Source organism: Phascolarctos cinereus, unplaced genomic scaffold (assembly GCF_003287225.1).
Source record: "Phascolarctos cinereus isolate Bilbo 61053 unplaced genomic scaffold, phaCin_HiC Scaffold_726;HRSCAF=1367, whole genome shotgun sequence".
NCBI classification, from domain to species: Eukaryota; Metazoa; Chordata; class Mammalia; order Diprotodontia; family Phascolarctidae; genus Phascolarctos; species Phascolarctos cinereus.
In genome coordinates, this window is record NW_027556098.1 from 337,380,877 (window position 1) to 337,405,804 (window position 24,928).

At 35.0% G+C, this 24,928-nt stretch overlaps 1 protein-coding gene across 2 annotated transcripts in view; it reads left to right on the forward strand.

The window, feature by feature from the left end:
- The window catches only part of RB1 (RB transcriptional corepressor 1), a 184,702-nt gene that overhangs the window by 140,852 nt on the left and 18,922 nt on the right, over positions 1-24,928 (forward strand). For both annotated transcript variants that reach the window (XM_020993794.2, XM_020993795.2), the window contains exons 19-26: positions 3,314-3,459; positions 5,137-5,282; positions 6,858-6,962; positions 9,613-9,726; positions 9,812-9,975; positions 12,920-12,950; positions 20,805-20,947; positions 21,738-21,787. In XM_020993794.2, the coding sequence (XP_020849453.1) occupies positions 3,314-3,459; positions 5,137-5,282; positions 6,858-6,962; positions 9,613-9,726; positions 9,812-9,975; positions 12,920-12,950; positions 20,805-20,947; positions 21,738-21,787 (899 nt within the window). The remainder of the gene's footprint in view (positions 1-3,313; positions 3,460-5,136; positions 5,283-6,857; positions 6,963-9,612; positions 9,727-9,811; positions 9,976-12,919; positions 12,951-20,804; positions 20,948-21,737; positions 21,788-24,928) is intronic.

Sequence of the window (24,928 nt, forward strand, 5' to 3'; positions counted from 1 at the left end):
GCTTTGGCTTTGTTGTCTTCTGGTTGTATGTTTTGATCTTCTTTATCACCAAAGTAAGACTCTGTAGTCTTGAGTTTTTTGCCTCTATTTGCTCATGCTCCCAGCCAATTACTTAACTTTTTAACTCTTTGTTAAGGTAGGGCTCTGCTTCTAATGTGGTGGGTGTACTGTCCCAAATTTTAGAGGTTTTGTGCAACTGTTTTCAGAGATACTTCTATGGGCCTGTGAATTTTCAGTTCTTCCAAAATGGTATGATTAAGAGGGGTTGTTTACTCCTTTCCTGGCCTGTGCACTAGTCTGTGAGTGACCGTAGGCTCTCTTTTCTGCCTTGGAACTGTGAGGAGGATTCTCTCTATACTACCACCACAAGCTCTACTACGAGCATGCTCTTCTCACCCCGGGACCACCACCTAGGACTGCAACCCAGATCCAAGCACGGGCAAAGCAAGAGAATCCTGCCTCACAGCCAGCAAGCAGATCCTTGCAGTCTACCTCTGATCAGCCGCTCAATCCCCCCACTGTCTGTGGGCTAAGAGCTCTGGAAGCAACCGTTGCCACTGTGTCTACCACCCTGGGGGATCTGCTAAGGCCAGGACTGGACCTTTCCTCTCACCCAGGCCCGACAGACCTTTCCCACTGACCCTCTAAGTTGTCTTTGGCATTTGTGGATTGAGAAGTCTAGAAACCATCACAGCTTCCCGTGATTCAGTCCCCTGAGGCCTGTTCCAGTTTTCCTCTGGCCCAAGTCAAAAGATTTAAAAAAAAAAAAAACAGAAGAAAATGTGAGATATAATAAAAACAACTGACCTGGAAACAACTGATCAGGGAGAGATGATTTAAGAATTAGTGAACTACTTGAAAGCCACAGGGGGAGAAGACTAGATATATTATAATTCAAGAAATTATAAAGGAAAACTTCCCCCAAATCTGGAGGGCAAAGTAGAAATGGAAAGAATCTACTGGTCATCTCCTTAAAGAAACCCTAAAATGAAAACTCCCAGAAATATTATAGCCAAAATCCAGAGCTCCTAGTTCAAGGAGAAAATAGAGGCAGCCAAACAGAAAGAATTCAAGAACTGATCACATAATATTTAGTAGCTACCACTATAAAGAAATGAGGCCCCTGTGGCTTTCAAGTAGTGCACTAATTCTTAAATCATCTCTCCCTGATTAGTTGTTTCCAGGTCAATTGTTTTTATTATATCTCACATTTTCTTCTGTTGTTTTTTTTTTAAAATCTTTTGACTTGGTTGTATTTTTTCTTGATGTCTCATGGAGTCATTAGCTTCCATTTGGCCAATTCTAATTGTTAAGGAATTATTTGCTTCAGTAAGTTTTTGTACCTCTTTTACCAAGCTTTAAATTCTCTTCATAACTTTGCTGCATAGCTCTTGTTTCTTTTCCCCTTTTTTTCCTCTACCACTCTTATTTGGTTTTGTTTGGTTTTTTTAATGATCTTTTTGCTCCTTTAAAAAAATCTTTCTTTAGCTTTTTCTGGGAATTCTTTTTGGGCTTGTGTCCAGTCTGAATTTTTCTTTGAGACCTTGCTCATAGATCTTTTCAAGTCACTGTCTTCAATGTTTGTGTCTTCTAGATTTGTGTCTTCAAGAAAAAGATTCAATGGAGTAGTATAGGTAGGAATTGAAATTGAAAAGAAAAACCAGTTAACAGAGTGAAAGTAATTAGCTTCTATGGAACTTGTAATTTGGGCCCCATTAGCATTTCCTCTTAACCAGTTGAGCTACCCACGTATGAGCAAAAGAAACTATCAACTTGGTAAGTTTAGAACTATTTTGTGGAGGTAAGTAATCTGAGGGAAACCTCAGAATCTACTTAGTACCATTACTGTGTCCAGGTATTAATACCAGAGTATATTAGTCACATAAATCTTCTGTGACACAGAGCAAAGAAAATTGCTTGAAACATTAATCCCACAGTGTTTAATGAATTTCTGCTTGGATGGACTAAATAATAGAGAGTTAATAAAATTTCTTGGAAAGGTTACTTTAAGCATTATTAGAGCTAAGAGAATCTGGTTCCATGCACAATTCTGCTTTCATTGTTTTATTTGTTTATACGTACATCAAGGTTTGTTTATAATAGAATGCAACCTTAGCATAACTACCACCCAAATTAATCCCCTAAAGTGTTTGGCAGTTTATGAAGAAAAAAGACTCTAGGTTAGTTGGAGCAACCTAGCAATTATACACTGGACAAGGCTGAGGGGACAGGAGAGAAGGCCTCTGTAAAATCACTGTAGTAGTGATTCCTTTTTATTCTTTTTACTAATTTACTTCCTTTTCTGTAGGGGCAGCTAGATGGCGCAGTGGATAGAGCACCGTCCCTGAAGTCAGGAGGACCTGAGTTCAAATGCGGCCTCAGATGCATAACACTTACTAGCTTTGTGACCCTGGGCAAGTCACTTAACCCCATTGCCTAGCAAAAAATAAAAAAAAACAAAAAACTAAATTATTATTTACTTCCTTTTCTGAGCTGTTAAATATGGTACAGAAGTCCACATAAAAGTGTAGCACGTGCTTCTACTTTAGAATTCTTTTTACACAGTTGATACCCAGATTCAGGAATCAGGAATGGCTCTTCATTGCCCAATTCAAAGAGAAGCACTGGACTAGCCAAAGTTTATTAAGAGAGAATATTGATATTCTGATATATAACTGCCATATTTACTAAATATGCCTGGGTCTAACTTATGAAATATTCCCTGGAGAATGTTAACATTATAATAAATAAAATATATTAGTAAATTAGAATATTAATATTATAATTATGCTTAATATTAATTACTGACATCCCTTATTTTGTCTCCATAGAATTCACTCTACTATGCAATTAAGCTGGCTGTGTGTGATTATATACATTCATTTCTTTTATCTTATTTATGAACTATAGCATAATCATTTAAAGTTTTGTGGGTTTTATACAATTTTTTAAAAAGAAGATACTTTATTATCCAAGAAATTGGATAGCACTTTATTTTGGTACCAGTAATTGATTTTTCTTTTAAGCTCACACTGCTTCCTGAGTCCTCACTCACTGATAACTCATAGAAGTTGAATATAACATGTAGCCTTTTTTTCATAAGAAGTTGATATCCAAAATTCACCATATATCATGATTAAAAAATGTAGCATTGGAACATGATTGGATTATTGTTCATTTTATTGTCTTCTTGAGCTTATATTTAAATGGATTATTCAGTTGAGCTGCTAGCAAATGGTGGAGTGAATGGAGGCTATGTTCATACGTGTACCACTGCTCAAATGTTAACAGTTTCTCTTTTGTATACATCTAGGTATCTTTCTCCTGTAAGATCCCCCAAGAAAAAAGGATCCACAGCTCGAGTAAATTCCACTTCAAATGCAGAACCACAGACAACATCAGCCTCTCAAACTCAGAAGCCACCGAAATCTACCTCCCTTTCACTCTTTTACAAAAAAGGTTCATAGATGTCCCATTATCATCATTATTTCAAATTTATTGTATATCCACATGATGTTTGACAATATAGTGACGTATGATAGGTTACTTATGTGCATGCTTTAAGCTCTTTGGGGGAAAAGTGGAAACCCCAAATAGGTTTTCTGCTTTAAAAAAAATTAAAGTTAAAAAGTTTTAAAAAAATGAGATAAACCAATCAATCAGTAAATGTATATTAAGCACCTACTCTGTGCCAGGCACTGTGCTGAGTGCTGGGGATACAAAAAAAAGGCAAAAAACAGTCCCTCAGAAAAGTGCAATAAAAATTTAATCTTTAAATAAGACCCAAAGTATTGTGTGTTTGTCTTAGTATTAGAAAATTTCGTGTATGTTATGTGCCTCCTTCCAAAAGAGTAATTTGGATTCTAGGTATTTTATTGTTTGTCTTTGAAGATTAGTCATCAAAACTTAAGGCCTCTTAGAGAAGACCTCAACAATAATAAGGAAGATGTTTATTTTTTTTAAATGTACTTCTTTTCTCTTGCCCCTGATTAGAGGTCCCTTCTCCCAAATCTTCATTTCTACTTATAATTCTCTGTTAGAGGTATACTAAATAGATTTATTCTCATAGTCATGTTAATGAAAGAGACAACTTAGTATAGTGTTCCACTTAGGGCCAGGAAGGCCTAGCGTAAAGTCCTGCCTCTGACACTTAGTAGCTCTGTGACTCTGGCAAGTCACTTAACCTGGTGCCTCGGGTAACTCCTAGCATGGATTGAAGTAGCCTTCCCCCTTTCTGTCCCCTCTGCTGTTTGATTTTTTTTTAAAGACATGTTTTGACACTGGCCTCCTTATTGTTCCTCACCTAAGATGCTACTTCTCTCAATTTCAGGCATTTTCACTGACTGTTCCCCTTGCCTGGAATGCTCTGCCTCCTCCTCTTTACTTTCTAGCTTTCTTCATGTGCCAGCTAAGATTCCTTCTACAGAAAGCCTTTCTTGATCTCCTTTAATTCTAGTTCCTTCCTTCTGTTGATTATCTCCCATGTATTCTATCTGTGTCTTGTTTGTGTGTAGTTATTAACATGTAGTCTCTTCCATTAGACTGAGAAGAGGTAATGTCTTTTTCCTTTTTATCCCTTGCACTTAGTACAGTGCCTGTCACAGAGTAGGCACTTAATAAATGTTTGCTGACTTAGTATAGATGTTAGTAAATGTAAAGCAGTCCCTTTATTTTTGACCACTAATATTCTTTTCTTGCAAAGCAAACTCAATCTGTTCATGTTTATTAGGAATTAATTTTCTTGTGATATCAATTACTATCCTTTTTGGAGTTGTCACATCTTATTTTTTATTTCTTTGATTTCTCAGTGTCCTTTAGCCCTCCATATACTCCCACTCATCACTTTCCCCTGTCCCCACTCCACTCACCATGATAAATGGCATGTATTTGTTTTTGAAATTTAAGCCAATTAATGCTTGACCGAGCAAGTATTACAAGTGTTGTATGCTAAGCTGTTGTGCTGAGGATGGAAAAATGTGTTTACAAGAAAGATAACACTAGAGGAAGAGCTGTTATTAAAACCTGTTAGACATCATTGTGGTTTTTAAAATTTAGTGTAAAGAAGAGAATCTAATAAGTCAAAATTAATAAATAGTTTAAAATGACTAATTCTCTTCCCATTCCTCCAACCACCAGTGTATCGGTTGGCATATCTCCGGCTGAATACTCTGTGTTCACGACTTCTGTCAGATCACCCTGAACTGGAGCACATCATTTGGACCCTTTTCCAACACACTCTACAAAACGAGTATGAACTCATGAGGGACAGGCATTTGGACCAGGTAAAGAAATCACTAACTTTCCTTTCTTCTAGTAAAGATTTATTTTTCAAGTACTAAACATAGACTTTAGTTTCAAAGGAAAGATAAGGTTAATATAATAAACCAAACTGTGTTCAATTATATACTTAACTGCTTTTATTTTGCCTTAACTAATAAAGATCAACTGTATAGTTCAAAAATTAACCTATATAATTATTGAAATGGTTATTTCTTATTTTAAAATGTCAATGATATTAGAACCCCTTTGTAATGCTGCTGTTGGGGGGTGCTTATGTTATACTAGAGTATACACTAAACTCTATACGCAGGGTCCTTACTATGACTCACAGTGTTTGTGGTGTAGCATATAGCTTTATGATGGCGTTTTACTTTATTTTTTGTTTGTGTGGATAGTTACCACTCAATGTAAAACCATTATTCCATCCTCAGTGTTGAATGTACATAAATTATACATTTAACTGAAGAGATTCAGTCACTTTATTCAATCTTTGAAAATGTGATTAACTCCTCAGGTTGTACTTTATCATAAGATAAAATTAGTTGCTGTGGTAAATGAAAATCATTGATTCTTTAGAATATTTGTAGGTGAGGGGAAAAGTAAATTATAAAGACTTTATAAAAATCACTGTCCAGGGGCAGCTAGATGGCGCAGTGGATAGAACACCAGCCCTGAAGTCAGGAGGACCTGAGTTCAAATCCAGCCTCAGACACACAACACTTACTAGCTGTGTGACCCTGGGCAAGTCACTTAACCCCATTGCCTAGCAAAAAAAAAAAAAAAATCACTGTCCACAGAGTAAAATAAGTAGGCTTTTGTTATTTGAAAATATATTAGAATACAATTAAATGAAACCAAAACATACAGCTGTGGCTACAAATTAGTTTTTAACCAAACATTCCAAAACATTTTACATTTTGAACATCCAAAGTGTCCAATTAATGTTAGCATGCTGGGAGATTGTATGTTTATTTCATTGCTTAAAACATGCTGTCATTGCTTAAAACAGTTTAGAATTCCCTTTAGATTTATTATCTTGGCTAGAGTGAAAGGCATAAGCCTTGCAGAAAATATGGGCACTTAGGTGGGGGAAAGATTCATAATTATAGAATCCTGAAGCCCATAATTAAGAAACCATGGGTAATTTAAATAACAGCTCTTAAGCTTTATTTTACGCAGTAGTTTCAACCACTTCCCCACTTGACTTTTTTTTTAACCAGAGCTTTCAAATAGTAGAAAAATTGACTAAATAAATGTAACTACTTCTTTGGTAAATATGCTAAGGGGAACCAAAGGCTACATTAATCTTAAAAATCTGATAATTAGTCCTTAAATAATTCAGTTGACCATACCTATGTTTTTGTTGTGAGAGTGTCTGGAATAAGTTTTCTGAATATAGACTTTGAGATGAAGCCAATGATAGTGATGTTCTGAACTCTATATTCTGTTTATTAAACTTGATTATACTGTAAGGATGTAGATTGCTCCAGCCTTTTGAGGCAGGGAGGAAGGATGTTGGGTACTTTTTAGACACAAAGGTATAATTCTGATTGTTTTTACTTTTCTTTAATTCATAGATTATGATGTGTTCCATGTATGGCATATGCAAAGTGAAGAATATAGATCTTAAATTCAAAATCATTGTTACTGCATATAAGGACCTTACCCATGCCATCCAGGAGGTATGTAAATTATTTCAGTGTGAATCTTTAATCCAAATAAGTTTAATCATTTATTAGATAATTTTGTTACATGAAACCAAAACATACGGATTTGACTGTAAATTGATTTTTAACCAAACATTCCCAACTTTCTTACAATTTGGTCATTTAAAATGTCTGTTTAGGTCATTTTTACAAATCTACCAAATGCTACTTAATCTTATATTATTAGGTAATTAAACTGAACTAAAGCTGGATCTGGAAAGAACTGTGACATTTAAAAATCTAAATTCAGATTTAAAAGTCACAATAGATTATTATAATACCTTAAGGAGACAGGTATTAAATTTTATTTAACAGAGTAAAATTTGCTTTAAAAAGTAAGAGGTATGGTTCAGTTATTTTTCTTCCTGGATGAAATTTTTTAAAAATCTATATGAATGAAATGTTGCCAGTAAATACCAAAAACTTATTTTTGAAGCATATCTTGTTATAAAAATCCCACTCCTCCTTTTTAAAAGTACCTTATAATCAAATAAACTTTGCATAGATATAATTACATAATTTTCCTAGGTACGTTAGAATAGAGTACTTAAAAGATGAAAATGGTTTTAGTATTGGTAGTATTTGGTTTTTAAATTAAATACACAAACTTTTTTGTTTTGATTTTTCTTAATTCAGACTGATATAATCATGCATATCAAAAATACCCTATGGAAACAAATTCATGGAATTGGTTTATGGAATTCACTTAAGTTTTTTTTTAAGTTTTTAATTTTGAAAATTGAAAAAAACTATCTAAAATGGAAACTCTTTTTGATACTGTAGAGTAAAATATTCACCTCATCAAGCACTTGTCTTTGTCCACTTGGCAAATACTTTTGTTTACATTTGGACTTGAGAGGGTGAAGTTTAAGTGTGAACTAGACATGATGATTTTTGCATAACTCTGACCTCTCCATATTTATGTTCTACCTTTTGGGGTGTGAACTTTTCTTCCTCCAGGCCACACATCTGCTGCCATCCTGGCTGGCTGACTGACTCTTTTTCTGGCTTGCTGCCCAATCTGTGTGCCATAGCACTTCACTTCTACTACTACAGCCATAGTTTATCCCCAGGAGAATTTCAGAATTGAGATGTGTTAGCCTTAGACCATATTTTCCTTTACCTTTCTCCATTTATTGATTGATCTCTTGATCTTTCTTGATAATCTTTCAGCTTTCATGTCAAGGGTTATCCTTCTACCGATCTTTTTTCTTTTGTAATTTTTTTTATTTTAAACTTAAATACAAAATGAGAAAAGAAAAAAAAAACATTGCCATGTTTTAAATAAATGCTACATCTTGTTTTCAAAGCTGCGCAGCTTCTCTTTGCTTCCTTGTTGGTTTTCTTTTCTTCTCTTCTGTGTACTTTTTACTTTATTTTTTTTCCCCTCCCTCCTCTCAATACCCTAAAAAAGGCTACAATTCAGCATGGATGTGTATATACAGTCATACACGTATATATAAGACTATACTATGCCTATTTCCTCCTATCATCTGTTTTTCTAAAAGTGGATAGCATCTTCCTTCATAAGTTCAAGTCTTCCCACGTTTTTCTAAATCAACCAGCTTATCATTTCCTGCACTCCAGCAATATTCCAACCCAATCACATCCTGTCTGAGAGATTGTCTATGAAAGCTTTTTTCCTCAGTTTTCTACATTCCTTCTATTCTTAGCTACTTAGGTTTTATTTATACAAAAAAACTTTAAAATAATCTCTCACCTTATAGTTCAAAGTGTGATATTGCTGAATCCACATCCTTTTTGTCTTTTTTTCCCCTGGTTTCTTTGGAGTTCCTGACCTTATGTTCTTCCAAATGAACTTTGTTAATTTTTTTCTAACTCAGTAAAATAATTTTTTAGTAATTTAATTGGGAAGACATTGAATAAATAGATGAGTTAGGTAAAATTGTCACTTTAAAAATTATATTGGCTTTACTTATCCATGAATAATAAATATTACTTCAGTTCCTTCTACCTGTCTTGACTCTCCCTTCTCGGTCTCCTTTACTTATATATTTTCCTTTTCCCGTTCCACAACACTCTATCTTTAGTTCTTTCTCAGTATATACTTTCTTTGTTGGCAATTTTGTCAATTACCCCTTCTATTCAGGTGACTCACAAATTTATATATCTAGCCCTGATCTTCTCCCTGAAGCTGAGTTAATTTTATTTCATTCAGTTCAATTAAACAAACATTTTAATTACATTATTATTAATTGCTAGGTGCAAGATACTAAATTCTGGTAATACAGTAAGAAATTGAAATAGTCCATGCCATGAAGGAGCTTACATTACACTATACCATGTATATACAAAGTAAATATATGATCGTTTGAGAAGGGAGAATGCTTTAAAAGCCATGGACATAAAAAAAGGTGCTATTGTCACAAGAACCTTGTGAAGTGGTTAATACAGGAAATTTACAGTGAGGAAACTGAGACCATGAAAAGTTAGATAATTTGATCAGGGCCCCACAGCTAGTATATGACGGAATAAAGGCTTAAACTAAGTTCTTCCTGACTTCAACACAAGTAACATAACTTTTTAAATTAAAGTATGAATTAAGAAAATAGAAAATATTGAGGTGAATGTATATGTTCATTTAGCATAATTTTCTTCTCCACAGACTTTCAAACGTGTTTTGATCAGAGAAGGGCAGTATGATTCCATTATAGTCTTCTACAATTTGGTCTTCATGCAGAAACTAAAAACAAATATTCTACAATATGCTTCCACCAGGGTATGTTGAGAATATATTATGTGTTTGTGTTAGAATTTCCAATTTAAAAATGTTAAAAAACATTTCTTTGCTTTTGCTGTCATAGCCCCCAACCTTATCACCGATACCTCACATTCCTCGGAGTCCTTATAAGTTTTCTAGTTCTCCTTTACGTGTTCCTGGAGGGAATATTTATATATCACCTTTGAAGAGTCCATACAAATTTTCAGAAGGCCTGCCAACTCCCACAAAAATGACTCCAAGATCAAGGTTAGTGTTACTTTTCTCTTTGAACTAGTGGCAAACAACAATAAATTGAAATAATTTTGATCCAAGATTAAAAAGTCCTTGTTAAAAAGCCAGAACCTCTCATCTAAACTTTACCATCCACTTAAGTGATGTCTTTGGGCTTATGGATAAAAAAGATCAATATGTTAAAGGATAAACCTGCAAATATCACTATTCCTATTCATTCCTGCTTTCTTTTAGACAGAGAACTGAGGCTCTCAGTTTAGTTGTAAGCCTTTGAAACACTTATTTTTACTGGAACTCATCTGTTGAATGAAGTAGATTTTTCCTTTCCTTTATTAACCGTTCTGCATTTCATCAAATGTCTTATGAACACTTTTTGTAGGCTTTGACCGCTCTTCCATAGTAGAAAAGCAATATCCCATTAAGGATGAGAGTGCAAACTTGTTAGAACAGATGATTTCAAATTGAGACTTGAAACTGTTATTTCTGGTTTTCCCATGGTCTCCTTATATTCCCTTGGGCAGGTCTCTACTTCAGAAGGTTGTTGTGCATCAGTGAGCTGTTGTTTTTGAAGCTCTTTTATATGTTCAGATGAAAGGTGCAGTGCAACATTGAATTATTATACTATCATCTACATCAACCACAAATGCTTCCTAGCTTTGATGTGCTCCATTTGCCTTATTACATGATATCATGGGCTATTTGAAACTTGTTTTGCTTGTGTGTAAAGTGGGAAGCAGATTAACCCAGGAGAGTTATAATAAACTACAAGGCTAAAAATGACTAGCCAATCAGATTGTACTTAATGGATAAGAAAACAACCAAGAAGGAAGAAATCTGTTAGTACCTTGTTTTGTTTTTTATTTTCTGGCACCAAGCACAAAGTATTGTGTATGCTTTAAGGACTAAGCCCTCATTAGCCAGTAACCATATTACACATAGAAAAAGTAATTGCAGTGCAAATATGTTATCTTTGATTAGGTAGAAAAAAACAGGCAAATCTTTAAGTATTTACCAAAAGGTATAGGAGAAGGCTCCCCAAATGAGGAGTCAGAAGACATAAGTTTGAATCATAGTTCTACTTTCTATTGGCTTTGTGACTTTGAGCAAGTAATTTTACTTCCCTGTTCTTTAGTTTCCCCATCTCTAGACTGAGAGGGTTGGATTAAATGACTAGGTCTCTTTTATACCCAAGTTCTCTAAATATCCTATGCATTGTTTAACTATAAACAAGTCATTCAGTCTTTAATTATTTCATCTATGAAAGGTCATATTTAATACAACAAGTACATTTCCAGAAGGCAGGGAGAGAAAATGATGATAAGTATTCATCAAAAAAAAAAGATTTATTGTTTATGTTTAACACTTAGGGCAATATTAATGTGATAGCATTACTCTTTTCTTCTGCCTATACTAATATTTTTATATACAATGTATCCTGTATTTATTTAGTTTTCATTTGGCTAGCTGCCATATTAGTAGCATTGATTCCCTTATGTTGTAAGTTCATAAAATCATAGGCTATTAGAACTAGAAAGTACCTTCAAGATCACTGGGTCCAACCACAGAGGCCAGAGAAATGTCTTGTCTAACATCACCAAGCTAATTAACATAAAACCTAGAACTAAAACCCAGATCCTCCTGATATCTAGTACAATGCCCTTTTTACTCTATCAAACTGCCTTCCTAAAGGGCAGGAACTACATTTCATTAATTAGCTTATTAGAACTTTATGCAAATTAGTCCTAATTAAATGGTGTTAGTGAGTCATTCTACACTGTTAATGGTATCTATTTTGTTTTCCTTGGTAAAATCAGGTGTCTATTTAAAGGGTTTTTTTGGTGTGGAGTGGGGGAGTTATTCCCTCCCTCTTCCCCAACACTCCTTCAGTGAGCTTTCCCTGGTAAGAAAGATCTAAAGAAAAAATTTTTTTCATTAAAACCAAACACATTGATCCTACCCAACACCATATGCAATATTCTGCTGGGTTACCAATTTCCAAAAAGTTAAAATACAATAAAATATATTAAATTCTAAACCTATATGGAACATAATGTAGCCCTTCTTTAACAGTTTATGTCATGAGAACATGCCTTATGTTTGTCATTCTTATCATAAACCATTTTACTAGTGAAACTGGAAAGTAGTGTTTGATAAGGATAAAGAACCAGATACCTTTTACCATACATCAGTTTTTATTATAGTTACAATACTTGCTAGAAAGGTCCAAGCATATCTCCTAAGGCAAAAAGCTACAGTTAGGTTGGACTTGATTTTTTTATATGATAAGAGATGTAGGTGATTTATTAGAAGAAATTCTCTTTGTTCATTTGACTCTTTGATCGCATAAAATTTAGTAGTCTTTTCTTCTGTCATAAGATATTTATTTGTAGTGATAGCTTAGGATTTCATAATGAGTCATCTAGTTAGTGTAGTGGATAGAGTGTTGGCCTTGGACTCAGGAAAATTTTGGACTGAGTGAAAATTTTGCCTCAGAATCTTACTAGCCATGTGACCATGGGCAAGTCTTTTAGTTTCTGAGTCTGTTTCCTCATCTATAAAATTAGATAAATAGGCTGTGAGGATCAAATGTAAATATATACATATATATATATATATATATATATATATATATATATATATATATATATGTATATATATATATATATATATATGTATATATATAACTTTAAATCACTGTATGTTAGCTATTATTATTATTATTAATGTTCTTATATGCTAGTAGCTCAGAGTAAGTAGCATTAAAAATCTAAGGCATCATCAATATGGGAGAAAATTAGGCACTTCTGTTGCTTTTATTCATAATGAGAATAGCTTTTCAGTAGGAGATAAAGAAATCTTCGTTTTAATAAACGTAACCTTTAGAATAAAATGTTCATATTAAACTGTCTTTTTGTATATGTTCTCAAGCTAATTAATTTGTTTAATTTTGTCTTAACAGAATCTTGGTTTCAATTGGTGAATCATTTGGCGTAAGTATTTTATTTGCATAAAATTGTAGTTTTCTTTAAAAATGATAAATTCAAATTCCTCAGTTGGGCATGTTACATAGAATTTGAAAGTTTCCTATAGCCTAAGCTAAAAAAATTTGGAAAAGTTTGATGTACTGTTTTGAATCTAAAAATAATTTATTGTAATCTTACATTTGTGGTCCAAGTTACCAGAGACTTTGATGTCTCAAATTTCACTAATATAATAAAATATCCATTCTACATAGCACCACCTTTATTTTAATTTAATTTATTCCCAATTAGCAAAATTTTTCTATTTTCTATTTTCCCCTCAGTAAGCAAAACCAGAACTCCTCCCTCCTTTTTTTAAAAACAAATATATGTAATTGAGCAAAACAAATGCTCACATTGGCCATATCCATAAAACATATATCTTGATCTGCACCATAAGTCTATCATATCTCTTTCAAGAGATGGGTAACATTTCTGAAATTGTGTTCTAGACTATTTTGGAATTTTTTGTCTCTTAACAATGTTGTTTTTAATGTCTAAATTACTCTCCTGTTTCTGTTCACTTCACTATGCATTGGTTTATAAAAATCTTCCTAGGTTTCTTGTAAACTATCTCCTTCATCCTTTCTTATAGCACAGTAGTATTCCATTATATTCATAGACCATTATTTGTTCAGCTATTCTGTACCATGCTTTTAACTACCTTTATATTTCTCTCCCATGCTATTTAAGCTTCTGGGAAGCCTTTTCAGTGTCATCTAATACATTCTAGTTCTTACCAAGTTCTCAAATCTTATTTTCTGAACTTGTTATTCTCCACCTTCCCCTATTCCTTCTAGAACATTTAGTTGATAAAAAAAAAATAAGAAAACTGAAAAATTAGAAGGGGTTTTAAAGTCCCAGCCTTTACCCAAAGTATGAATCTAGTCTAGACCATCCCAGACTAATGATCTTCTAGATCTTTAGTGAGAGAAACCCTTACAATCCTCATGGTAGCTTATTCCATTTTTGGATAATTTCTAATTGGTAATAAGATTTATTTCTGTTTCCCTCCAACTGCCACCCACTGATCCTTGTCCTACTTTCTGGAGCCTAGTAAAATAAGTTCAGTTATCCTTCTATATGACACCCCTTCAGTAGCTGAAAATAGTTATTGTGTCTGTCCTAAAAATATCAAAATCCTGAAACCGATTCTTCTTAATCTCAAACTTGTCAATGTCCTTTTTGAAATATGATGTACAGAACTGGACACAATACTCCAGATGTGGTCTGACCAAGCCAGAATACAGTGAGATTATCAGCTCCTTTGTTCTAGACACAGTGCTTCTGCTGGTGTGACCTAAGTTCATATTATCTTTTTTGTCTACCATATCACTGTGGACATATTTAATTCACAATTATTAGAACTAGACCTTTTTCACATGAAATGACTTCTAACCCTCTCGTCTCGCTAATCTAATCCAACAATCAGTCAGTAAGCATTTATTAAGTGTATACTGTGTGCTGGGGATACAAAGACAAAAATTAAACAGTTCTTGCCCTCACAGAGTTTACATTCTATCGGGGGGGGAAAGTGTGTTTTGTATAATTATGTACAAAGGACATACAAAATAAGTAAAAAATAATTCTGACAGAGAAATACTAGTAGCTGGGGGAACCAGGAGAGGTCTTCTGTAGGAGATAGTGTTTGAGCTGAGCTTTGAAGGAAACTAAAGATTTTAAGAAGCAGAGGTAAAGAGAGAATATGGACCAGGATGAGGAACTATCCTGTGAAAAGGCACGGTAACAGCAGATGCAGTGTCTCTGGGAAGAGCAACAAGGAGGGACAGTTTGGCTGGAAGGGAAGTCATATATAATAAGCTTGAAAAAGTAGGTTAGAACTATTGTGAAGGGCTCTAGATGCCAGGGCAGCTAGGTGGCACAGTGGATGGAACCCCAGGCCTAGAGTGAGGGAGACTTATCTTCCTGAGTTCAAATCTGGCCTCAGATACTTATTAGCTAGGTGACCCTAGGCAAGTCAGTTAACCTTGTTTGCCTCAGTTTCCTCATCTGTAAAATGAGCTGGAGAAGGAAATGGCAAGCCATTCTAATATCTTTGCCAAAAAACAAAACAACAACAAACCAAATGGGGTCACAAAAAGTCCGACACGACTGAACAGCAACAGCGACTGGATTCCAGACATGAGTTTGTATTTGAGTCTAGAGGTTACATAGAAGGTCATTAAATTTACTGAGCGGAGGAGTGAGGCTTGTGCTTCAGAAATATCACTTTGGTAGCTATATGGAGGACGTGTTAGAGGTAGGAGATATGAGGCAGAAAAACCAATTAGGAGATTGTGGCAGTGGTCCAGGCGAGAGAGAACGGGGTCCTGAGCCAAAGTAGTGGTTTTGTAAACTGAGAGAAGAGGACATATATGAGAGATGTTACAAAGGTACAAGGCTTGGCAACTGTGATGGGATATTCGGTATGAAAGATGGTAAGGAGAAAAGGATGTCTCTGAGGTTAAAAAACTGGCTGACTGGAAGGATAGTGGTGCCATCTCCATATAGAGATATATGAATTTGCAGAGATGGTAGGTTAAGGAAGAAAGATAACAGTTCTGTTTTGGACATGGTAAGTTTGAGATATATACACAAAATCCTCTTTGAAATGCTTAATAGGCAGTTGGTGCTGTGAGACTTGAGCTCGAGAGAGTCCAGGGGTAGATATACAGTCTGTAGCCATGAAGAAAGCCAAGAATTCTAAGAGATGAAAGTGAGGGGGGAATACATTTCCAGGAGAAAACCTGTGCAAAGGTATAAAGGAGGAAGAGCAAATGCTGAGTTCAGGAAAAAGCATGCAGGTCAATTCAGCTGGAAAGTGTAGTGTATAAAGGAGAATGATGTGAAAGGGGTCTGGAAAGGTAGGCTGGAGCAAGTTTGACACAGCTTTAATGCCAAATGTTTTTTTTAATTTAATTTAATGTTATCCTAGAGGCAAGAGGAAACCACTAAAGATTCTTAAGCAAGGGAGTGAGATGATTAGACTTCTGCTGTACTATACATGTACATTTGGGTTTGTTTTGTTTTATTTTTTCCAAACCAAGTATAAGACTATAAATTTTGTGTATTATTTTTGTATTTGTTAAATTTTGTCTTTAGCTTCAGCTTATTATTTTAACCTATTTAGATCTTTGGGGATCCCAGTTCTGTCATCTATCATATTAGTTATCCCTCCCTGATTCATGTCATCCCTGCTTTGTATTCATTTATCACGTTTGACCCATTCTTCATCCATATGTGTCACATCTATTCCTTTATTTTCATTTACAAAGCCACTGTACTACTTCAGACTCTTATCACTTCTTGCCTGGATTTTGCAACAGCCTTCTAATTGGTTTTCAGTTGGTTAGGGGCAGCGAATAGAGTGCTGAACCTGGAGTCAGGGAGAACTGAATTCACATTCGGCCTCAGACATCATGGTTATGTAATCTTGAGCAAATCATTGAACCTCTCTCTGCCTCAGTTTTCTTCCTCACCTCCAAGAGTTGTTGTGAGGATCAAATGAGGTAACAAAGCACTTTACAAACCTTAAAACCCTGTATAAATGCTGGCTATTATTGTTTTATTATTGTTCCATGCTTCTAATCTTTCCCTGCTCACATATCCTCAGGGATTCTCTGTGTCCTCTAGTATAAAATAAAAAAACCTCAGAATGGCATTGAAAGCATTCTAAGCTGGCTCCAATCTAACTTAATAATCTTATTTCATGTTACTCCCTTTCTTGTACTCTCTATTATAGTCAAACTGGCCTGCTAACCACATTCTATATTACATTCCATCTCCATCTTCTGTACCTTTGCATAGGCTATCCTACCCACCTTAGGTACTGTGTCCTTTACAGGGCCTTTCCTGATCACCCAAGTTGTTAGTTCTCTTTAAAGCATTTTGTATTTCTTTGTATGTATTTTGTATTTACTTATCTTTCTACATATTATGTCTCCTTTTTAGATGGTGAGTTTCTGAAGGGCAGGAAGTATTCTGTTTTTATCTTTATTTCTCTAGTATCTAGTACAGAGCATTGCATATAGTAGGTACTTAATAGATGTTTGTTAAATTGAATTGTTGAATCCCATAAATTTATTCAGCATTCTGTGTATGGTTCTACCCAAGTCATTATTAAAAATGTTGAAAAGAAAAGGACCAAGGACAGATTTCTGCAACACTGCTGCAGAATTCCCTCCAGGGTAACATGGATTCATTAATCAGCATTCTTTGCTTCCAATTGGTCAACCAGTTCCAAAACAACCTAAGTATGTATCTGTCCATCTTGTTCACAGTGATATTGGAGAGACTTTGTTAAATGCCTTCCTAAAGTGCATCCATCATATGTGTCTATCACATTTCCTTAATATAATAGTCAGGATTACTTAATCCTGTCAAAAAAGTAACGTAGATTACTTAAGCATGACTATTCTTAATAAACCTGTTCTGGCTCCTAGTGATCATTTCTTTCTAGGTACTCACAAATTGTCACTTTAATATGATCTATGCTAGAATGTATTTTTACCAGGAACTGAAATCAGACTTATCAGTCTGTATTCTAAAAGTATTGACTTTCTTTGCCTTTTAAAAAATTAGGATAGTGTTCACCTACTTCCAGTATTGTGACACCACATTTCTTTCTTTCACCATGTTTTTTCAAAAATATCAAGGTGTTTCAACAATTATATCTACTTATAGTATCCTAGAATGTAGTTCATATGAGTCTGTTGAATTTATTGAAAGTTCCTGGGTGCATTTTACCATCTCCTCATTGATACTGGTTTTTCAGTTCTGTGTTAATCACTTTTTTTTCCTATTTTTCCCATCATGAATATCATTCTCCATAGTAGAGAAAACAGAAGCAAAAAAAGAGTTAAGTAGTTCTGCCTTCTCTTAGTTATCTGTTCCCATCTTTCCATCTATGCCAAGCAGAAATTCTTTCCTTTCCTTTCCATAAAGAAACATGCTTTAGAAGATTCCAGCATAAGTTAAAGGGCCTTTTTTGTTGTCTTTAGCATTTATCACAACCATAGTTCACATTGGACTTTAGGTCTTCCTAACACTATTGTTAGAGGATTTTGCCACTCTTATGTTAATATTATATATTTATTATAGACTATGTTATTAATTATATTATATTATATATTAATAAAAACGTTGGAACAGAACCACACTTCACTACAGAACATTGTTCAGGGTGACGCGGATTCATTAATCAACTTTCTTTGGTTCATCAGTTTCCTTTTCATTTTCACATCTTGTATCAATCCTTTTAAAATTTAAGTTCATCACTGAGCTCCTAGTTTAATCATATTGGTCTCTTTAATCCTATCTTCTCTTTTTCTCATTCATCAAATGTTTATTAAGACCCTACTATGTAAAATGTGTTGGGTCAGGTTCTGGTGATAGACAATATAAATAGTCCTGGACCTCAAAGAGTTTGTAATTTAATAGAGAAAAGAAGCCATGTTTATACATGTAATATAAGATAGAATATGAGTGTAAAGGAAGAATGGAGACAGGGGACTATGAAAATTTGAGGAGGGGAGGGCTTTGTGAAGGAGCCAACATCTGAGTTAGTCCTTGAAGGAAGAGAAAGTTTTAAGTAAATAGAGACTTGTCACGAATGTGTATCAAGAAGAGGAAATAGGATGAGGTCAATAGCTAGGATATAGTGTGTGGGAAGGAAAGAGTTCTTTCTACTAAGGGATCAGTGGGGATTGTCCCCAGAATTTTGTTCTTGAGAGACCTTTATGCCTCTTCAGTTGATTTCCTTTTTAGAGTCTCAAGCTAGAGCATACTATCTCTTCTCTCTCTGAACTCTTTGAAATCTGCACTCTTAAGGCACAGGATACTAGTCAGGGTATTCCTGGCATATATGTTATTATTTGCTACAAGCTTAAAGAATCCTGGTAATTTCCTAACAAGGTTCCTTGAGTTTTCACTTCACCAAGCACTTCTCCATTGTTGATCAGAATCAGGTTCAGAATAAAGTTTCCCATTGTAGCTTTCTCTACTTTTTGAAGAAATAAATTACTATGAGGCAAGTTAAGAGTTTATCAGATAGTCTGCATTTAGTTTTAATAGATATCTGAATAGTTGAAATAGGGCAAAGCTGGGAAAAGAGATAAAGAAACAATTGCCTATTACTGCTATCATTGTAGTGATAGGTAGATAGCTGGGCTATTTTTGTTGTCGTTTCAGTCTTGTCAGATTCTTCATGACCCCATTTGGAGATTTTCTTGGCAAAAGTTTGCCATTTCCTTCTCCACCTCATTTTACAGATGAGGAACTGAGGCAAGCAGGATTAAGTGACTTGCCCAGGGTCACACAGCTAGTTTCATCTGAGGCCATATTTGAAGTCAGGAAGATGAGTCTTCAGAAACACAGAAATTTCACTTAAAAGAAATGCGGACAACATAAAATAATTAGTAGTCTTCCTGCCAAGGACAAACCCAGGAACTGTTTGAACACAGTTACAGAACACTTTTCACACAAATAAAGATAGATCTAAACAATTAGAGAACTATTCAATGCTCAAGAGTAGGCTGAGCCAACATACTAAAAATGACAATTCTACCTAAATTAATTTACTTATTCAGTACCATACCAATCAGACTACCAAAAAATTACTTTATCGAGCTTGAAAAAATAACAGTTATCTGGAAGAACAAAAGGTCAAAAATATGAAAGGAATCAATGAGAAAAAAAAGGTGAAGGAAGGTGGCTTAGCAGTACCAGATTTCAAACTATAAGTGGTACTCATCAAAACAGTCTGATACTGGACAAAAAATTGAGTGCTGGATCAGTGGAATAGATTAGCTACACAATACATGGTAGTAAATGACTATAGTAATCTAGTGTTTGATAAATGCAAAGATCTGAGCTTTGGGGTCAAGAATTCCCCATCTGACAAAAATTGCTGGAAAAACTGGAAAGCAATGTGGCAGAAATTAGGCATAGACCAACCCCTCACACCGTATATGAAGACAAGGGTGATATAAAGGGTGATAGCCTAAGCAAATTTACAGAAGCATGGAAAATTTTACCTGTTAGATCTATAAATAAGGAAAGAGTTTATGATCAAACAAGATAGAGAGGCTGATGGGAAATAAAGTAAATAATTTTGATTACAAGAAATTTATTATTTTTTGCACAAACAAAATCAATGCAGCCAAAATGAGAAGGAAAACAGCAAGTTTCTCAGATAAAGGCCTCAGAGAGGTCAGCAAGGATGAGAATTGTGAAGAGGCCATTAGATCTAGCAGTTTATATTTTTATATCCCCAACTCCTTAGCACAGAACCTGGCACGTAGTAGGAGCTTAATAAATGTGATTGAGTGATTGATCAGATAACTATGATATTAATGACAATAAAGTCTGTGACCTATACTTAAGACTAGACAGTTACAGCTTCTTAAGCTTAAGTCCATACTGCACACCATCAGGTTAGAAGCACATCTTGTTTTTCAGGACAACCATGAGGAAAGATTTCAGGAAAGTATGGAACCAGAGAATCTCGGGGAAGTATTTCAAACTGGTGGAGCTAAAGCAAAGCAGGAGCTTCATGGGGAATGATAGTGTAGAGATGAGGGTGATGAGCTGCAGTTGCATAAATATATGCCCTAACTTTGACAAGCTGTTCACATTGATCAGTTGGCAAGATAATAGTAAATTAAAATATTTAGATACTTTCTGATTATTTTTTCAAGCTGAACAGTTGAATTTGTTCCATGCTTTGCTGCAGGTATAACTTTGCTGCCTTGAGAAGTGCTAAAAAGAGTCAGGATTCCTTTGTTTTTAAGTGAATAAACCATTTAGTAATTTTGTAATTTCTAGACTTCTGAGAAGTTTCAGAAAATAAACCAGATGGTGTGTAGCAGTGATCGTTTGCTCAAGAGAAGTGCTGAAGCAAGCAACCCTCCTAAACCACTTAAAAAACTACGCTTTGATATTGAAGGACCGGATGAAGCAGATGGAAGGTATGTACTTTTCTATTAGATTCACACCACTGAATTCGGAATGTCTGCTACAGAGGCTCAGAATCAGGGGAGCCTGTATTCTAGGCAGTGCTATTGACTAATTTTAGTTTAAAGGCCCTTATCTTTTCTGTGCCTCAGTTTCCTCTACTATCTAATGGGTAAATAGCCCTACTGTTATTTCATTGGATTGTTGTAGGATTAAATGGATTACAGATGAAGGAGCTTTGAAAAGTTGAAATATTACAAATAGCATCACTTTTTACCACAGTTTATTGGAGAAACAGAATATTTAATAATAGCTATTATAATGCTACCATAATTTTATAACAGTTCGTTATCATTAAACAATAAAGCCCTTTAATTTTGAGAAAGCTGAATTAGTATTTTAATGAAAATTGCTAGAAAAAGTTATGTAGCACCATAATTTGGGAAACATTTATATTTGGTTCACTTCTACAAGCTTATAAAATTAATCAGTACACTAAAATAATAGCATCAAAGAAATGGTTAAAACTATAGATAATGGAGTGTGATAGTACTGGGGTAAGAATAAGAAGTCTAGAGATTTGAAGCCTTGTCTGCCCTTGGCTTTCTCTGTGATCTTGGGCATATCACCCTATCGCCCAACACCATAGGGTTATTGTAAAGATCAAATGAGATGATGTTTTTAAAATACTTTCTATAATTAGAAAGCACTATATAAATGTGATCTCTTATAAATGTGCAGACATATATACACAATAATAGTATGTTACTGAGGCAAAATATTTTGCTTTTTTTTCCCCTATAGCAAACATCTCTCTGGGGAATCCAAATTTCAACAAAAACTTGCAGAAATGAGTAAGTATATGTAATTTCTTTGTAGGTGCTTAAGAGATATAACTGTACAGTAATTTTAGCAATTGAGATGTAAATAGAGATTAGAAAATCTGGCTTGTGGAAATTCACACATATAAAAAGAAAAATTAAAGGGTGCTTCAGCAGACATCTATTAAGCACCTACTGTGGTAGGGTCAGGAGATATAGAGATTTGGAAAAAATGACACTTGTCCTCAAGGAGTTTACAGTCTACTGTGATCAAGGGATATTTGACACATACTTGTGATAGTGGCAAGGAGAGTTCCAGGCAAGCCAAGTTGTAAAAGGACCCTTCCCTTTTTTTTTTTTTGACTAGGCAGTCGGGGTTAAGTGACTTGCCCAGGGTCACATGGCTAGTAAGTGTCATGTCTTGTGTGTCTGAACTCGGGTCTCTAAGGCCAGTGCTCTATCCACTGCACCACCTAGCTACACCTGACCCTTCTCTTTATGAAAATGTTCATTATGAAATTCCTCATACAAGGGAATTCACCCTACTATACTTAAAATCATATCCAACTTATAAAAATTTTATTTTTACACAATTTTGCTGAATTGTATCTCTTGTGAACAGTGAGGTATACTACTTGTAGGAGAAAAATAATCATTATTCTATGCATTTTCTTTTTTTCTTTTAATTAAATTTTTTCTGATCAGTGAAAATCCTCCCCCGCCCCCACCTCCTCTCCACTCTCATTTCAGTGGAGAAAAGCAAAACTCTAGTTACAAATATGTACAGTCAAACAAAACAAATTACTGGATTGACTATATGCAAAAAACTATGTCTCAAGTTGCATTCTGAATCCATCACCTTTCTGTCACGATGTGGGTAGCATGTTTCATCATGAGTCCTCTGAAGTTTTATTGGTTATAGCATTGACCAAAATTCCTAAATCTTTCAGAGTAGTTTGTCTTTATGTTGTTATTGTATATATTGTTCTCCTGGTTTTGCTCACTTGACACTGTAACATTTCTCAGAAGTCATCCTTCATTTTTCTGAAACTGTCCCCTTTTGTGCTTTTTCTAAAAGTTTTTTGTTCAGGAATATTAACAAAGTACCACTTAATTCTACATGGCTCTGGTTAGGAAATAGATTAACAACATTGAGAAACCTTTCTAAGAGTATTGCAAGATGTTTGGTGTTTATATAACATCAAACTAACATGTGGCTATTATTATTATGTATAAGATATTTACTTTTTTTGCTACATGCAGGCATTTTTAGATTAGTAATAGCTGGTATATGCATGGAAAAGTGTTTAGAATTTAAAGACTTATTCCTCAGTTCCAACATTTATTCAGCAGTCATCTATTGTCATATGAAAAGCAGTGTGAGAACAGATACTAAAATAATCTTTAAGTTTTAAAATTCATTTATCATATAAATTAGTTTTAAACTTCTTTACTACCTAAAATTTAACTACAAAAATGTGGAGTTTTTTAGACATTGAATTGGAATGTATCAGTTTCAAAACTATTCTTTCCATTACTTTATGGAATAAAAGGTCCACTTTTATCTTTTTTGGTATTTTGCATTGCTGCTCACACTTTAAGAATTTTAACCCTCAAATGTTGTTGTTCAGTTGTTTTTCAGAAATATCTGACTCTTTGTGACTCCATTTGAGGTTTTCTTGGCAAAGATAGAATGGTTTGCCATTTCCTACTCCAGCTTATTTTACTCATGAGGAGACTGAGGCAGACCAGGTTAAATAACTTGCCCAGGGTCACACAGCTAGTAAGTGTCTGAAGTCATATTTGAATTCAGAAAGATGAGTCTTCCTGACTTCAGGCCTGGCACTCTATCCACTGTACCTACTAGCTGCCCTCAAATAGTTCCTGTTTTTAAAAAAATAATATAGATAGATATGAGGCCATTTAATAAATATACAATTTACCAACATGTGATGAATTTTGGAGGTTACAAAAAAGTTCTCTGTGAAAGTCTGTATGTGTTCTGCAAGTAGAAATAAGTTGCTATAGTGAATTCATTTCCTGGTGACCCATTTAGAAATGTGTACCAAGCTTCTCTCTTTAGGACAGTGTCCAAAGCCTTTGTGCTTTTGAGCCTAACTAAGCTGCTGAATAATTCTACCAACAGGCAAGGCTTAACCCCTGAGGCTCAGAAACTGCTGTGATTCTTCAGACTCCTCAAACCCTATGAATCCCAAAAAAGGCGATCACAGGATGCTGAGGCCCCAGGGATAAAAAGACCTCCACTAAACTGTGACTAATCCACTTTACTTACTTTTCCAGAGGAGCCAAAACTAACTAGTCACCAGGCAGTTAATAAGAATTCTTAACTAACTGTTGATATTTTCAGCTGTTTTCTTTTATTGTTTCAATTACTGGATTTAAATAACCATTTGTGAAGTACCAGCCATCTTTGCTATCGTGGGAAAGTAGTTTCATCCCCAAAGAAAAGCCAGCCATGACTTTGTAGAAGCGACTCTGAGATAGTCAGGACCAGCCCGAGGAGCACACCCTGCTCAGGGTGATCTCAGGTCAAGCCTGGTGGTTCCAAGAAGCCAAGAGCTGTGGTGTAGGACATGAGGCTTGGGGGGCCTGTTAGTAGTGGTTCTCTAGCAGAGGAGAGTCTGTCACAGACACACGAACACACAAATAATTTTAGCATTCTCTATTATTATATTGAAGAGGTCTAGGGGTTTTGGGGTGCTGGGACCCCAAGATCGCGGTACCAGGCCCTGCCTGAAAGAATTCGACTCAAATCTTCTTCAGCCAGAGGAAAAGTTTATTAGTGATAAAACATATAGGCTGGGTGATGCCCGTAAGGACGAGTGGGCATGAGAGGTTCTCAGCCTTGTGGGCCTGAGATTCTCAGCCGGGTGACGCCCATAAAGATGAGTAGGCATGAGAGGTTCTCAGCCTTTTGAGCATGAGATTCTCAGCATCTGAATGAGGGCCAAGGTGGATCTTAAATACTAAAGTAACTTTGGGTGGCCAGAGAAGGGGGTTGGGTAAAGGGTGTAGGTAACAATTCTAATTGGGGAGGTCGTGGAGATTGAATAGACAATGGGAATAGATAATGGAGGAACAGGAAGGCAGAAGTTTGAAAGGCATCTGCACAAAATCAAGGTGGGGCTAGGACTTTCAAAAGGAGACAAGGGA